This window comes from Balearica regulorum, chromosome 3 (genome assembly GCF_011004875.1).
Source record: "Balearica regulorum gibbericeps isolate bBalReg1 chromosome 3, bBalReg1.pri, whole genome shotgun sequence".
NCBI lineage: Eukaryota > Metazoa > Chordata > Aves > Gruiformes > Gruidae > Balearica > Balearica regulorum.
The window spans coordinates 111971892-111986847 of NC_046186.1; the positions used below are offsets into that span (position 1 = coordinate 111971892).

At 43.0% G+C, this 14956-nt stretch overlaps 1 protein-coding gene across 3 annotated transcripts; it reads right to left on the reverse strand.

Moving 5' to 3' along the window:
• Window positions 1-1069: 1069 nt before the first annotated feature.
• Window positions 1070-14774, reverse strand: POLR3F (RNA polymerase III subunit F). Of its 3 annotated transcripts, XR_012834755.1 has the most exons (10): window positions 14641-14774; window positions 13736-13853; window positions 11619-11686; window positions 10530-10597; window positions 9099-9211; window positions 6942-7085; window positions 6064-6171; window positions 5139-5330; window positions 4194-4552; window positions 1070-3833 (listed from the first exon to the last, which is right to left on the reverse strand). XR_012834755.1 is itself a non-coding variant. In XM_075749493.1 (9 exons), the coding sequence occupies exons 1-9, from the start codon at window positions 14694-14696 to the stop codon at window positions 4475-4477; spliced, it is 909 nt and encodes a 302-aa protein (XP_075605608.1). In that variant the 5' UTR covers window positions 14697-14774; the 3' UTR covers window positions 3901-4474. The 3 variants fall into 3 exon arrangements, 2 of the variants coding, with proteins under 2 accessions (XP_075605608.1, XP_075605607.1); XM_075749493.1 differs by lacking the exon at window positions 1070-3833 and having other exon boundaries at window positions 3901-4552; window positions 6100-6171; XM_075749492.1 differs by lacking the exon at window positions 1070-3833 and having other exon boundaries at window positions 3901-4552.
• Window positions 14775-14956: the final 182 nt, after the last annotated feature.

The following is a 14956-nucleotide window of genomic DNA, read 5'->3' on the forward strand; positions in this document are numbered from 1 at the left end:
AAAAAAAACAGTAAAACGCTACCTATGTTTATATGCTAAAGTGTATGAAATTCAAATTACTACTGTTGTTAACGTCCTCAGACCCAGAACTTGGTCTCCAAGTAATATCAGTAAGAGGCAAAGCAAATTTGCTCTTCTGGAGTTGCTAGTTCATCCTTCATTTTACATCTTCCTTACATTGCCATGTCTCAAAAGCAAAGCACAATGCCTTACGGGGACCCGGGGCTTCAAGACTATGCTGTGCCCATTCTACTAGCATTAATTAAAATGTTGCACAACTATTGTGAGTTTGCAAGAGGAGCAAAATCTTAAAGCCCTGTGTTTCTAGACAAAATGACTAAAGTAAAGGCTTTCCCATTCTTCTGTTTTCCTGAAACACTCGCAAAGCTTGCTCAAAAAGCAAGAGAGAAAGGGAAAAACACAGGCTACCTACATAAGCCCCAACTTGTTTTTTGTTTAACTACTGAAAGAGGAGAATGCTTTGAGCTCCGCTTCCCCTCCTCCCTGCTCCCCCAGGATCTCCTGAAGAGCGGGCGAAGTGCAATAATTAACTTTCTCAGGTAAGAATCGTACATTTTCAACAAGAACTTGGACAGCACCTGTGGAGGTTCTCACAGTACTTTTTTGTCCCTCCAGGCTAAGCTGCCAGCATGGCCGAGGGCCTGGCGACCTGTTTCTCACAGATGAAGCGATGGTCCTAGACATGTGAAGCATGAGGGGAAGGTGGTCTGTGTGTGGTGGACAACTCTGTTAAGGTGTCTATATTCTCCTTCAAAGCATGAAGTGTTTGGCAGCGATAGGAGACCCAGCTGTCCCCACTCGCTGTTGTTTCTTCCCAAAAACTGCCCTGCATGAGGTGGCAGAACAGGAAACCAGAGCAAGGTTTAAGAGTTTTCTCTTTCCTTTCTTGAGCCCTAGGGAAGCCACACCAGGACGAGACAGAAGGTGGCACTCGAACAGCACGAAATGAACAACCGTCACGCTTAACACCTCCAACAGGCACAAGAGTTTATCATCAGAGTAAATAAATAAATAAAAACCCCACACAACACAAAACCAGGAAAAACCAAACAGCCACTCAGCCACGGGGTAAGTGTTTTCATTATCAAAGCTTCAAGTTTGCCATTAATGTTTTAAACTTTGGACTGTAAAGGCTCGACATGTTAAACAGTACCTGTGAGCTGTACTCTCTCCCTCAGTTCACAATACAGCCTGGTACTTTAGTTAATGTTTCTCTTGGAAATAAAAAGCAATTTTGCACTTGATTCCATGTGAAAATGGCATTTGGGTGTGACCACCCTCCAACTTGCTTCTGTACAGTCTGTTACCAGTAGCGAGGAAACTGCTCAGAACAGCCTGGTCAGGGTCTGCTCAGCCCAGGGCTCATGAAAACAGGGATGAGCTCTCCGACCCAGGAGGTACCTCCTGGTCCTGCATCAGCTGAACTGTGACCTCTTGTATGAGGCTTGTGTGAAAAAATTAGCAGGTCATGCTTCCAAGTGATCATCCGTGTTGTGAGGGTTAACTTTAACTCTTAGCTTTCTGTACAAACATTTTCACATTCGGTACCAGAGCTAGTATTGTAGCTTCCTCAAAACATTACGTTTCATACCAGTTTGTAAAAGGGACAGCTTTGCCAGGTAGATGAGAAGACTGAAGAAACTTAAGGAGTCAGAAAAAGACCAGACCATTAATGTTACCTTTTAGCATTTATTCCCTTTTTTAAAAAGAATTACAGGCTGATAGATTAGCCAAGTTAATGAAGAACCAGAGTGACAGAAAGATGGTTCCTCTAATTCATTTAGAAATAGATCAGACAGATTCCTATTTTACAGATAGGAAAGTGAAATTGCTTTACTTTTATCTATATCCATGGGTTTTTTTCCCAAATTTGAGAAGTCTTGTTACTGCTTCCACAAAGGTCATCTAAACCAGATAAATTCTGGGCCATTTGGGTTTAAAAAGCTTAATAAACTGGCTCTCTACTTCCTAAAGCTGTTCACTGATGACAAGCTCTCTCTCCTTTTTCTTATTGTCAATGAATATGGTTATACTGCATAAAGTGACATGCCTGCATGATAAAGACGTATTGTTTCCCTGAAAGCTATCTTCTAGCTGCAGCAGAGCACAAACAAGGTGTTATCTCTGCAGCAGCAGGATTCAGGCCCCCATTGTGTTAGGCCCTCTTTGAACGCAGGAAGACAAAGCCCCACACCTCAATGAAATTACCTTTGGCCACATAACAGATGTCTGAAGCTGAGGTTAAGGCTCCCTCCAGTGAAGTGAGCAGCGTTTTCCTCATGCTTCAGCGTGCCAAGTGGTTATAGGGGGCAAAGAAAGAACAAACATCACATCGTTTCACCCCATCTCTTTTGTAAGAGCTGTCCTGCCTCTGTAGAGATACATATCCCTGTCACCTGGAGACAACACTGCAACAAAGAGCCGGCTGTGAGTGCTCACAGCAGCTAATACAATCAGACTCCTTCCATGGACACGCCAGCTTATCACGCAGTTGGAGACAGCATGCCTAGCTGCTCCCAGCCTTTGCCTCTGTATCTATACCATCCCTGGATGGGACAGAAAGCTTTTTTCTTTAATTCTTTGCACAGCACTTAGCACCGTTAGCCTTCTGTCCACAACCCACACTCTAAGTAGGAAAACGGAGAATCAAGCAAGATTTGAACACTTATATGGGATCCAGACTGGTTTTAGAAAGGGCAAATTCCTAGACACTATTGAAATAGCTGATGTAAAGTCTCCTACCCTTGCTAGGTAAGCTGTCTTCCAAAATCTATGTTAGCCCAGTCTTTAATACTTATGGTCAGATAACCCAGCATGCTGGTAACTCAGTTGTAGAGGTGTCTGACCATTGCCCTCCCAACACAGCATCCAGGAAGGCTTACTTTCAGAGAGGGAATTTTTAAAATAGCTAGATGCAACTGGTCCGGTGTTGTGCTTGACCCACTAATTGTTTCCCAGTACTGGGAGGCTATCATGAAGATACTGAGTAGTTGTAGACAGATCCAGCCTGGGAACAGCAAGATTAAGCCACAGGTAGCAATTTGCACTGGGACCAGACTGTCTCTGCACAGTTCATGTGTCTACACTACCCTGGCTGCTAGTACTTCATCTCGGCTCTCTTATTCTGGATGGTGGAGAGCTGGCTGTACCATATATGCACAATATTCTCATTTATGAAAAAGGAGCTGATTTTTTTTTTTTCCCCTAGAGGTTGCTTGATTATAGGTAAAGGAAGAGGTGGAGAAACAAATTAGCATAACATAGTTGGTACAAAAATCTGCTTACATCACAAGTAGAATTTGAACCTACATTTTCCAAAGACAATACCACCCCTCTAATACTGCCAGATGGAAATCGATAGCCAGAGGAAACCAGACACAGAGGTCCATGGCCCAGCATACCCTGGGCACGATGCTTATGGCAACACCACAGTCTATATGTTATTGCCCATTCATCAGTACAGAGTCACACAGAAGGAGCCAGAGAGGTCACACTTAAGAGAAACACAAATTGGCTCCACACCACTGAAAGAGAAGACTGTGCTTTTTCATAGTATGCTGGTATCATGCCTTTCTCAGATCACAAATCAAGGCCAGAGGCCACACTTATGTACAAACAACTGTCATTGTCATCTTTTTCAATCCTGAGAGTATTCGTATAACCTATAAAGATTTTCCCTGTACCATCGGGCCAGAGGAACTCTTTTTCTCTTCTGGAAAACACATCTTCCCAAAATACTTCTCAAAATTTCATCCATGTACATGATGCAGCTGCCAGAACACACCAAAATAGATTTGATGATGATCATGTAGCTGTTAGGTAAGGAATAAATACAACAGATGATCACATTGCAGTAATGGAGGAAATTAAACACAGATGTACACAGGAAAAATCAGAGGTTTAATGATAAATAAGTGGGTAAGAAAGATAATAAAGACTCAGTGAGTTCTGTTTGCCATATTTAGGATCTTGCCTGCATCAGAGTCTTAGTCTTCAATTAAATGGTAGCTATCATGGGAGAAAAGTGTCAGCTTTAGGACTTCAGCACCCACCAGCAGCATTAGTCTGAAAGCAAAGTTTGGGATCTCATTCTTGGCAACACTCATTAGCAAGTTTTACCAACGAGCTAATGACTTATTTTCTCTCATTCAGAATAAGCATTTATAGAGTACCTGACACAACCCTTGGAAGTGATGCATCACCACCCAGCTGTTCTATGGCACTTTAAGTCACACAACCAATTTTTGGTACAAGGAACGGATATACATTTTCACTTCAGCCTTGATCTTCAGCGTTGACTCAACTTCCAGTCCACTGCTGCTTTGTATTTCATTAAAAACAGTCACTCCATGTCCTGAAGTTGCTCACAAATTTAGAAGTCCACTTTTAAAAAAGCAAGCTGCTTCATCACCTTGGCTGTGAAGGATGAATCCACTTTACAGTTTTCTTTCACTTAAAACTCCAGCCACTCTGTCATATAAATACAGTTTGATGGAGAAATCTCACCACCTTCATGACAATCATCAAAAACCTGCAAAAGAAAACCCTGCGTCAGTAATTATATACAGCAAGCATGATCTAACTGGAAATAACATGCTCGCATGTTTTCTACTCCTTCCCCAGTAGAAACCTGTAGCCTAACAGAAGCCAAAGTCTCAGAAGCCCTATGCCAGCTCTGAGGAAGAGAGGCAAAACAGACCCTGCTGTAGTAAATGATGCAAACGGACACACTGGCAAGTTTTACCTACATATCAGCAAACAATCCAAGTAGGAGACACCAAAAGCTAGACAGAAATAAGTTAGCTTGTTAAAAAACATAAACAGGCAAACTTAGGATCAGAAAATAATATAATTTGGAACAGACTATACTTGACAGCACCCTTTCACATACAGTCCAGTAAGGAGATGGGATATAAGCGGGAAACATCCTGGTCTAAAGACCCTGCCCCTTACACCATAGCTGGGCATCATGGTTAACACTCATAAGGGTAGTTGGCTTAGAAAATCACAAGGATCACTCAGGGACATAACCTGGCAAGGTGCCAGCTGGCCATTTGCAGGATTGTATTCAAAATTTGCATGTACGCACCTATTCGTACACAGAATTAGTTACTTACGGGGCAGAGTCCACAGGGCGTCCTGACTAATCCAGTGGGTTGTATGAGAGGACTAACGGCTCTGTACAACTTCATCTGTCCATCCACACTGCCTACCATTCCTTCCTTTGCAGCAATAATAGTCATCTCCACTTTTCCATCATATATTAGCGTATTTAAAATGGTTTCAATGTCTTCCATTGACAACTCTACCTAAGAAATAATTTGTGAAATAAATATTAAGATGCATGCCAGTAACTCCTGCAAGGAGGAAATGAGCAAACACCACGAGTAACAAATCCTTAGAGTCCTAATCTAGCCCAGATACAGGCATCGCTCTCGCTGGGCACTTTATGGGGTAGTGCAGATACAAAAAGAAAAGCAAACACCCACACCTCCTGCCTCCTGAGCACTTTTGGATTATACTAGCCTTGGCTTACCAAAAAGAACTTCCCTATGCATCTCAAGTCTCAGCATCATCCTAGCACAATACATTTCCAGTTTTACAGGAAAATGATCCTGAATGAAGACAGACTGACTGACCACTGAAGAGATGCCTGTTGATGATCACCAATAATTGTGGGGGCTTCTTTTCTCCTTTTTTTTCCCCCCTCCCCTAAAACTGCTTGAAGTGCGTAGGCAAACTTGAGAGAAATTATAAAATATAAACTGGTTGAGACTGTTAAAGGAAAACTTACTCCAGTTCCCATCAATGAGGATATGAATACTAATTCTTTTATACATCTTTGAAAACCCACATGTACAAACTACCCTGGAATCTCATGCAGCACCGATGTCCCTCCTCAAAAAGCAGTAAAGCAGCAAAGCCCACTTCCAGTACAGTAAGCGTAGCACTTATTGGACCCTCACCAATCTGCAGGAACCAACTCCTGCAGCTAGTCATGCACTGAGAATTTTGAGAGTAGTAAGATGAATCTATTCTGACCTTACTGATACCCAGTTCACAGATGTATTTCCACACCTCATGGGATGAGGCAAATGAGCTGTTCCTCTGTATCATGGGGTTCTGTTTGCTCTCTCGAGCTGCTTCTGCCTGAGAAAATGCAAAATGAGTTATAGTCAGTACTCACTGCCAAGAGCCTCCTTCATTGTTCAGTTTCAGGCAGACTGAAATATAAAAGTTGATTTCCAAACCATTTCTGGGACATGTTTTTTATATAGCATTTAAATGCTATATCCTTAAGACTGATGTACATGAGGCAATACAGTGTACAACCAAACACAATTTTACACTAAATATAACATAAAATTTACAATGATTTGGATTAATATGAAGGAATATCAGCATCTGGCTTTTTTTGACACAAAAAAGTTTCTGCTTTAACCAGTCCCAGTCAAAATACATTTTAATGGAACAGAGAAATGCTGCAATATGCATAGGACTTATTTAATGGAGAACAGGCTTCCCCTGCAGTTATACTAGAGAAAATTGTCTTGTAGGCAATGCTGACTGACTTGTGCCTTCCACCCTCTCAGAAATTAGGAGCTCTGCAGGGAAAACAGTGACTTTTGCTAGGCTTTTTGGCCCTGTGTTCTTTGCTGCCTAGCTTGTCATTGGACTTTGGAGACAGAAGGCTTCACTCCTGGTACAGGGTGCAAAAATATGCATTATTAAAATGCAACACTATCACACTTGCTGTGACAAACACAATCCAGTACAGATTTGCCAATCCAGTCACAACAATGGCCAACACTTACAGAAAGCACTACGGAAAACTTAAGCCTTGCCTGTCACTTGTTTTATAAAGAAAAAAATCACTTGCACAAAACAAACAGAGGGTAACTTTTGTTGTGGCAACTCACCTTACTCTGTAGAAATTTAAAACACTGTTGATTTAACACCTCCACAAATTCAGACTCAAAGTCTTGGTCACTGTACCAAGCCCCACCAGTCACCGAGCGGTCAGGCTGGAGGTTATATAGCATATACACCTTCTTCTTGGATGCCTGTTAAAGAAAAGTGCACAGGTCTTAATAGCTGAACATCTTCCATAAGAAAGGAAGATTTAAGAAGGTATCTGCAAAATAGATAGTTCATTACTCCTAAAACCTGGGGCACAGCAATCCAGCTGACTCAAGCTATCATTAACATGTTTGACCCTCAGGCAAGATGGAGATAAGAGAAGATTGATGCATTCAGATTCCTAATAACTTTGGAACATAGTGTTAGAGGAGACAATCTCACTAACAATGTGCACACAGTACAAGCCTCACTGAAGAAGATCTCAGAGTTTAATTTTAACCTATTGACTCTAATCCCCCTCCACAGTCAAAGGAGGACAGGAAACTGTCTTTAGAAGACAGCAAAGACAAACTTAACAGAGAGGCTTACAGCTGTTTCTGCAAGAGACAACCCATGCATTGATGACAGGAGGACCCTTACATGATTAAGCCCTGCTGCTGAAGTTAGCCCTTGCAAGCCCTCTCCTTACTGCCACACTTAGACAGGGTGAATGGGAATGCTGCCTCAGCCCTGACGTTAGCAGTCAGACAGTTAGAGGATAACAGTCATCCAAAGGACTGCTCAGCAACCACTGAAGCAATTTTAGCAGCGTTACGTCCCCTGTATGACTAGACGAAGCCAGTATCTCACAAGAAAATGAAAAGACTATTGCTTCTCTATATCCAACTTCTTTATCTCCATTTTATTTTCATTTAGGAAGTCACCCTCACCTCTCCTCCCCTGCTCCCCCCCGCCCCCCCCAAAAAAAACCAACCAAAAAACCCACACATGGAAGCCAAGGTATTGCCTCCATGGTACAGATTAGACCAGCACATAGAAAAGGCACACAACATAAAACTTCCAAGAGTTCACAAAGAAGTGGTCTTCCTGGTTTACGAGGCCCTGCAACAAGACAGAGGCTCTGCTGGAAACCACGAAAATGTCCAAAGAACATGCCAATGCCAATGACTTGTAATTAAGCAGGTAAGGGAGAGCAGGATGCTGCATGAGCATTATAACAGTGTGAGAAAAAGCATGGAAAAGGATAATCCCTACTCTGGTACTTGGACTGTTTGCACATAAGAAAGTACTTCAGTAACTGGAACAAAGTAATCAAGACTAAAACAGAATCAAATGTCTTTGAATTGTTTACAGTAAACAATACAAATCCAGTATGAACCAGTTAACTAGAGGGAGTTTCAGGATCTCCAGGGGACGGGAACCTTGCAAGGCCACTTGCAGCTAGGTAACCATATCACCAATCCCATATAAAAGGCTGCGATTGCTTCAGTACAAATTGTGGTACAGCAACACTGGGACCAATGGAGAAAAAGTAATTATGGGCAGGTTGCTTATTTGCGTGGAGATTGAGTGGAGAAAGAAGAAAAGAGTGGTAGAAAAGAAGGCTAAGAAACAAAAAAGCAGAATAAGATAAAAATCAGAGAACAAGAGAGGGCAAGATATGCAGAGAACAGGAGCATAGACACCTACAGACAGCAGAGAAGCTGACCTGTGGACCCAAGCCTATTGGGATGCTGGAGGGAAACCCACCGGACTGTTCCCTCGGTTTGTATCCTAAAGATCAGGTATGGAAGCACAGGAAAAACCATGACAGAACTGCAGGTTAGCAGCAAGCAGTGAGAGAGGTTTGTGAAAGGTAACAGAACTATAACAACAGCTGCATGCAAGAAAGAATTATGAGAACTAAAACTGCAATTTGATAGTAATGGTGTGTAATTAGTAGCGGTGGCAAGAGTGATAGAACTGCATATTAACAGTGATATGTTTATTAATCAGTTTGTTAGCAGTATGTTGATTGTTAAATAAGCATTATAGCCTCTCATATCTGTTGCACCTCAAACCTGCATACTAAAGGTAGGGTGTCAAACACTGGTGCACAGTCAGTGTGAGAAAGCTGGAGGCAGAATGAGGCTTCTCCGCTCCCAGTCCCCTGTTCAAACATACGCAGCATGCAGCAAGCGCTTGAAATTGTTACAAAAAAGTCACAAAATACTTACTGCCACAGATTTAACTGCTTTAATTAGTTTCTTGCTTTCCAAGTTTTTCAGTATCTTGTTGATCTCCGTTAAAGGCAAATTACTTTTGTACCTAATGTCCCTGCTCCAAATACCTGTTCAAAAAGCAGAGATGTGAACAGAAATGAATAGAAGAAACCATTTGTTTCTGTACATACTCACAAACCAAAAGCCACATCACAACATTGCTTGACTCGCTTGCCAATCACAGGATGTATCCTCAATCCTACCCCTCCCAGCAAAAGGAAGGTGTCATCGTTTAACCCAGTAGGCAGTTAAAACAACCACACAGCCATTTGCTCACTCCTCCCCACCAGTGGGATGGGGGGAGAGAATTGAGGAAATTAAAAAAAGGTAAAACTTGTGGGTTGACATAAAGACAGTTTAATATGACAGAAATAATAATAGTAATATACAAAACAAGCAATGCACAGCACAATTGCTCACCACCCAGAGACCACCGATGCCCAGCTAGTCCCTGAGCCACGGTCCAAGTCCCTGGCTAGCTTCGTCCAAGATATATACTGAGCATGACCTCATATGGTATGGAATATCCCGTTGGACAGTTGAGGTCAGCTGTCCTAGCCATGTCCCCTCCCACCTGCTTGTGCACCCCCAGCCTACTTACTAGCAGGGCAGTATAAGAAGTTGAAAAGACCTTGACAACAACTAAAACCATCAGTGTGTTATCAACATTATTCTCATCCTAAATCCAAAACACGGCACTAACCAGCTGCCAGGAAGAAAATTAACTCTATCCCAGCTGATGCCAGGAAAATGGGGGAAGGGACAGAAGGAGACAGAACAAAACAACTGACAAAACCAAGAAACACATACCACAACCACCACACTGTCCTTCTGCCCTTTACCTCTCTTCCGAGAGCTCTTACAAGTGGACCCCATTTCACTGCCAACACGAAAACGTCACAGAAATGTTCTTGCGTTTTTAAGTAACTAGTGTTTGCTTCAACAAAAATATGACAGCCGGTTCCACCTGCCATCTCTCAACCATAGTGTGCAACGATTGCTGAGAAAACGTAGTTACTAACAGTGGTTTCTGCTGGCAGTACACCTGTTAAAATGTGATATCTATATCAGATTTAAGTAGTGAGTGTTCTGCAGATTCCTCAGCTTGACAGTCCCATAGATAACTCTTAATTCATACTCCAAGTATTCTGAAAGAGCCTCCCCCAAAAAGTCAACCAGGATAGGTTGTTTTTTTAATAGAGAAATGTGTCATCTTCTCTTTCGTTTTTAAAAAGCAGACACATGGAACATTAGCTACAGATCTGGTATGGGGACTCTAGATTTTATATTTGTATTGTCTGGACAAGCATTTAAAAGTTTGGACAGGAATGGTACCATAAGTAAACAGAGTTAGTATCATTTACAATTCTAATTTATTTAAACTACCTTTGTTGCCTGCATCTTCTATAATTTGGTAAACCAGCTTCTCTTGATTGTCAGAGCCTTTCATTTTACTGTAAAATAAGACAGACATCAGGATTTTTGAAAGGTCCAAAATTTGAAAGAAGTAAGATTTGTTTTAAACTTAAAACAACTACTATGAAAAAAAACAATGTGCAAAGAAAAAAAAAAACCAACAAAAAAACAACCCTACACAATAAACCAGCCATTGGCCAATATAATACATGACACTAAACCTCTCCGGATCAAACCAAGCTTGCCAGCGAGAAGCCACAGTAAAGAGAAAAGAGCACAGTATGAAAGGAAAGTGACTAAGCAGGAGTCACTCAACTTGTCATAACAATGGGGAATTTGGAGTCACGTACTAACACAACTGTGGAAGGTCAAACACAGCACAGAGCATAATTTAGGATAAGCTGTCTCTAGACAGAACATCTTCAAAGGGACAGTAGCATGCTCCCAACTCTAAAACATGCCTTTTCACTGGTCTGAGAAAGGCTGAACTCAGCAGTCTTTTTCTAAAGCATTTGAAAGAAAGGATGACATGCCTGCACTAAGGATAATTTTGAAGGATATTTCTTGGCATCTTTTACTCAGACTTCCATAGGCATCCCAAGATGCTGTTTGATGGTACATTTTAATGAATCAAAGAGCATGAGTTCAAGTGGCCTCCTGGAACAGGTGTAAATATGAGTGCTAATCCTGTAAGGTGAGCAGTGAGGAAGACCAGAGAACCACGGTTTGGAGATGGTTTGATCAGGCTTCGGCTGGATTTCACCTGAGCATATACAAATGTTTGCGCAAATCACTTTGCCGTCATCTGGACCAGGAACTCTGCTAGGAAGTTAGAGCTATAGTCCCATGGCACCCTCTGTTCAGTAGACACCACTCTACTGAAAACAGTTTTCAGGGTCAGCTCAGGGGAGTTAAGCGTATCCTCCTGAAACAAGTGGTTATGTTCTGTGACATCCATGTTACAGAATCCATATTACATTGCTGAGTATCTTTGCAATGCTGCACGTGAGTTGCAGAATTGTGTTCCAAATGTATTTATCCAGTAAATACGAGGCTTACCTTGCATTTTGAGACTCTTTGATTCTATAGAGGAGACCTGCATTGCTCCTGAGAAGGTCCAGTTGCCCCTAGGAGAGATGGGCACAATGCATTTACTTTCCTTCAAATAGTTCATTTCAGAACATGGCAAGAATCTTCTAAACTTCTAAAATAAAAACCTTATTTCATGTCAGCTGAATAAAGGCAAAACTAACATTTCTAACCACTGGAAATAATAATACCCTTGAGGATATTTTTTTCCCCCGACAAGTATCCACTTGTCAGCTATCAGAAAAAACAAATACAGTTCCTGACCCTTCTCACAACACCTATGCACTTCCTATTATTTCTCCTAACTTTCACATTGTACGAGGGACATCAAGTTCTTGTATACTTTGCTCTCATTTTCCACCAACACACTCATTTGCACGGCTACCTGGAAATCACTCTGCTGCACAAGCTTTGAACAATTCTGAGTTCCAGTAGCAAAGTTCTGTTTTTTTACTAAGCAGAGATCACTGGAAAACTGCCAACCAGGATCATCAGTGCCTCTCAGAGGCAAATTACCAGCATCTCTCACACACAAAACATTTGTTCTGTCCTTGACACTTGTGCCTAGGCCAGGAAAATTCTCATTTCTATTTTGAAGGGGCAAACAATTAGAGAAGCCCAAGAGCACAACTATGTATAACAGCATAAACTAACATTCACCCTTTCATTGCCAGCTAATCCTCTCCCCACAGTTACAGCCTCATTTCTTACAGATTTGTGTTATGTGGTTGATGGAAGCTCACACCTCAAGATGACCCCCTTCAATGCTTTTCTACAGATGAAGTACTTGCAGCTGATCTCAAGTGAAGTACCTGATGCTTAATAAGGCTGAGCTCTCACTGCAGTTTTTCCCCATGTTTGAGGTACTTACTAGATCTCCCCACACACTCCCCAAGGCATCTATTTTTATCACAACCTAGAAACTTAACTATCTTCAAAGCCTCATTGTGAAACCTAGCCAGTCCTTTCAAAAGTTATTGAACACACAAGGTCACATCCAATGTATTGGTAAACCTCACATCTGTAATAGAAACACCAAAGAAACAGAGATCAGATTACTTCCAGTGCTACCTAGTATGGTCCAAGCTGAGAAATTTCAGTTATTAAAAAATAAACCAAAACACCACACTTTGCTCAGTTTGGATACTTTCCAACACTCCTCTTTCTGAGAAAGAAAGTGCCCCTCTTTTCAGCAGTGCTCTCTTGACTGCACCACTCAGGCTGCTTTATTTCCTGACTTTATACACCCATGAAGCAGCTAGCTACAGACCAAAAGGAATCTTGATCTTTAAAGACCTTGAACATTTAGCTGATACTCAAGTTTACACCACACTGAACCAACAAGACTAAACAGCTGTTATCTGTTCCTGAACCTGTGGCAGAAGTAGTTCACTGTGATCCTCACTCTTATCTTAGTCTGACTCCTGATACAGTAAAGGGAAATGCTCAGTGAGATGTGGGAAATTTACTGAAGATTAAAAAAAAAAATTCCTTGAGATGGTTCACCTGTTTATTATCAGACTAATCCACAACCCTGGCATTTTGTGAGGGATTCAGAGAAGACCTTCACATATAACAGCATGGGCTAACATCCATTTTTTATCTCTAGCTAATTAATTCCCCATCATTAAGAGGCCTTGTTGTTATCACCTGTGGCCATCTTTCCACCTGCCGAACCACTGCAACTACACTTGCACCCAACTGTTACATTAGACCACTGTATCACATTCTGCTTTACAAAGTAATACACAGGGAAAAGAAGACCAAAGAACTCTAGACACATCAGAAAAACAAAATGTGGTACTTCTCACTGGTAGCTTCATCACCTAGAAATCCACATAGATATATCCACATCCATGTTACCTTTATATTACAGAATGGAAAAATTTGAGATATGTTTTAATTAGCTTTGGCAATCATAAGTGCTTATGGCAACCAGAAGTAAGTTATGGTAACTGTGCATTATGGCAAACGCCGCTAAATCCAAAGAGATTGATTTGCCAGCCCTGTCCAAGAGGTTGCTACCGTGCAGACTGTGTGTACGAAAGGATGGCTGAAGTAACATGAGGAAGGTGAGGTCACCCTACCATGGAGAGCAGCCTGTTGATCGCCATGGCTCGCTGCTGAGCTTCCATGTGAGGCATATCATTTTGGATCACTTGGTCTGTGATACCATGAGGGAACTGATGACACAGCTCAATAATCCTGGGGGAGGAGAAAAACAAGTTTAAAATCATGTTCAATTGCATCCAAACCCAAATCCAAACAGTATTAGAGTCAGAATGAAAAAAAGAGGAAGAACAGCAACTCAGGAGAAAAGTACCCGTGAACTCCTATTTGGTCATAACTATTGAGGGACCTTAGCATCTACTCCCTGTGCTGATAAATATGGCTCTGCAACTGCTGGACAAACTACCTTCGCTCTTTGTGACAACACTGAACACGGTGCTCTATTTTACTTTTATGTTGCTCTCATTATTAACAACATGGACTTGGAGCTCCCTGTACAGTTTCATTACACAAAAGGTTCTGATGGGAAGGAATTGCTAGCTAGTCAGAGAATGCACATACTGATGAAATACCTTTTAGAAAAAAGTTGCTTAATGCAGAAAAGCCACAGCTCCCCTTTCCAAGAACAGAAGGGCATCAGGGCAGCCAAGGGTTACCTGACCCAAGCACCTCCCAGCCCCAGCACAAATCACAGCGTTCCCAGCAACAGCAAACCTCTCCTTCGGCCCCTATTTCCTGACCACCACTCGGGCCTCGACCAACACCCCCCAAGGCATCGGCACACCCTGTACCTGCCGCCTCCCCCCCTCAGGACACTCCCCTCGCCTCCCTGCCAGCCTCTACACACCCCCAGCGCGTCCCGCCCCTTCACGGCCCGCTCCCCGCCCCCGCCACCAGGGCCCTCACCACCCGGCAGCCTCCCCCTCGACACACAGAGTGCCTCCCACCGGGGCGCCCACCCCCGGCACCACCCGCCCCGCACCTGTTCTCTATATCCATGGGGTCGGGGACCTCCGGCTTCACTTTCACCTCCGCCATGGCGCAGCGGGCCCACGCCGGCAACCGCGCCAGCGACCCGGCCCCGGCGCGCCAGGGGCGCGGAGAGATGACGCCAGAACGGCGCGGTGGAGGGGAGGGAAGGGATCGGTTGCTAAGCAGCAGGACGCGGACCAATGGGCGGTCGCGCTGGCGGAGCCAGGGGAGGGAGGGCGGAGGCGCGGCCGGGCGCGCGGCGTCTGTGGTAACGCGAGGGCGGGTGGGGCCGGGTTCGAGCGGGGTGAGCAGGGCGCTGCTGCGGG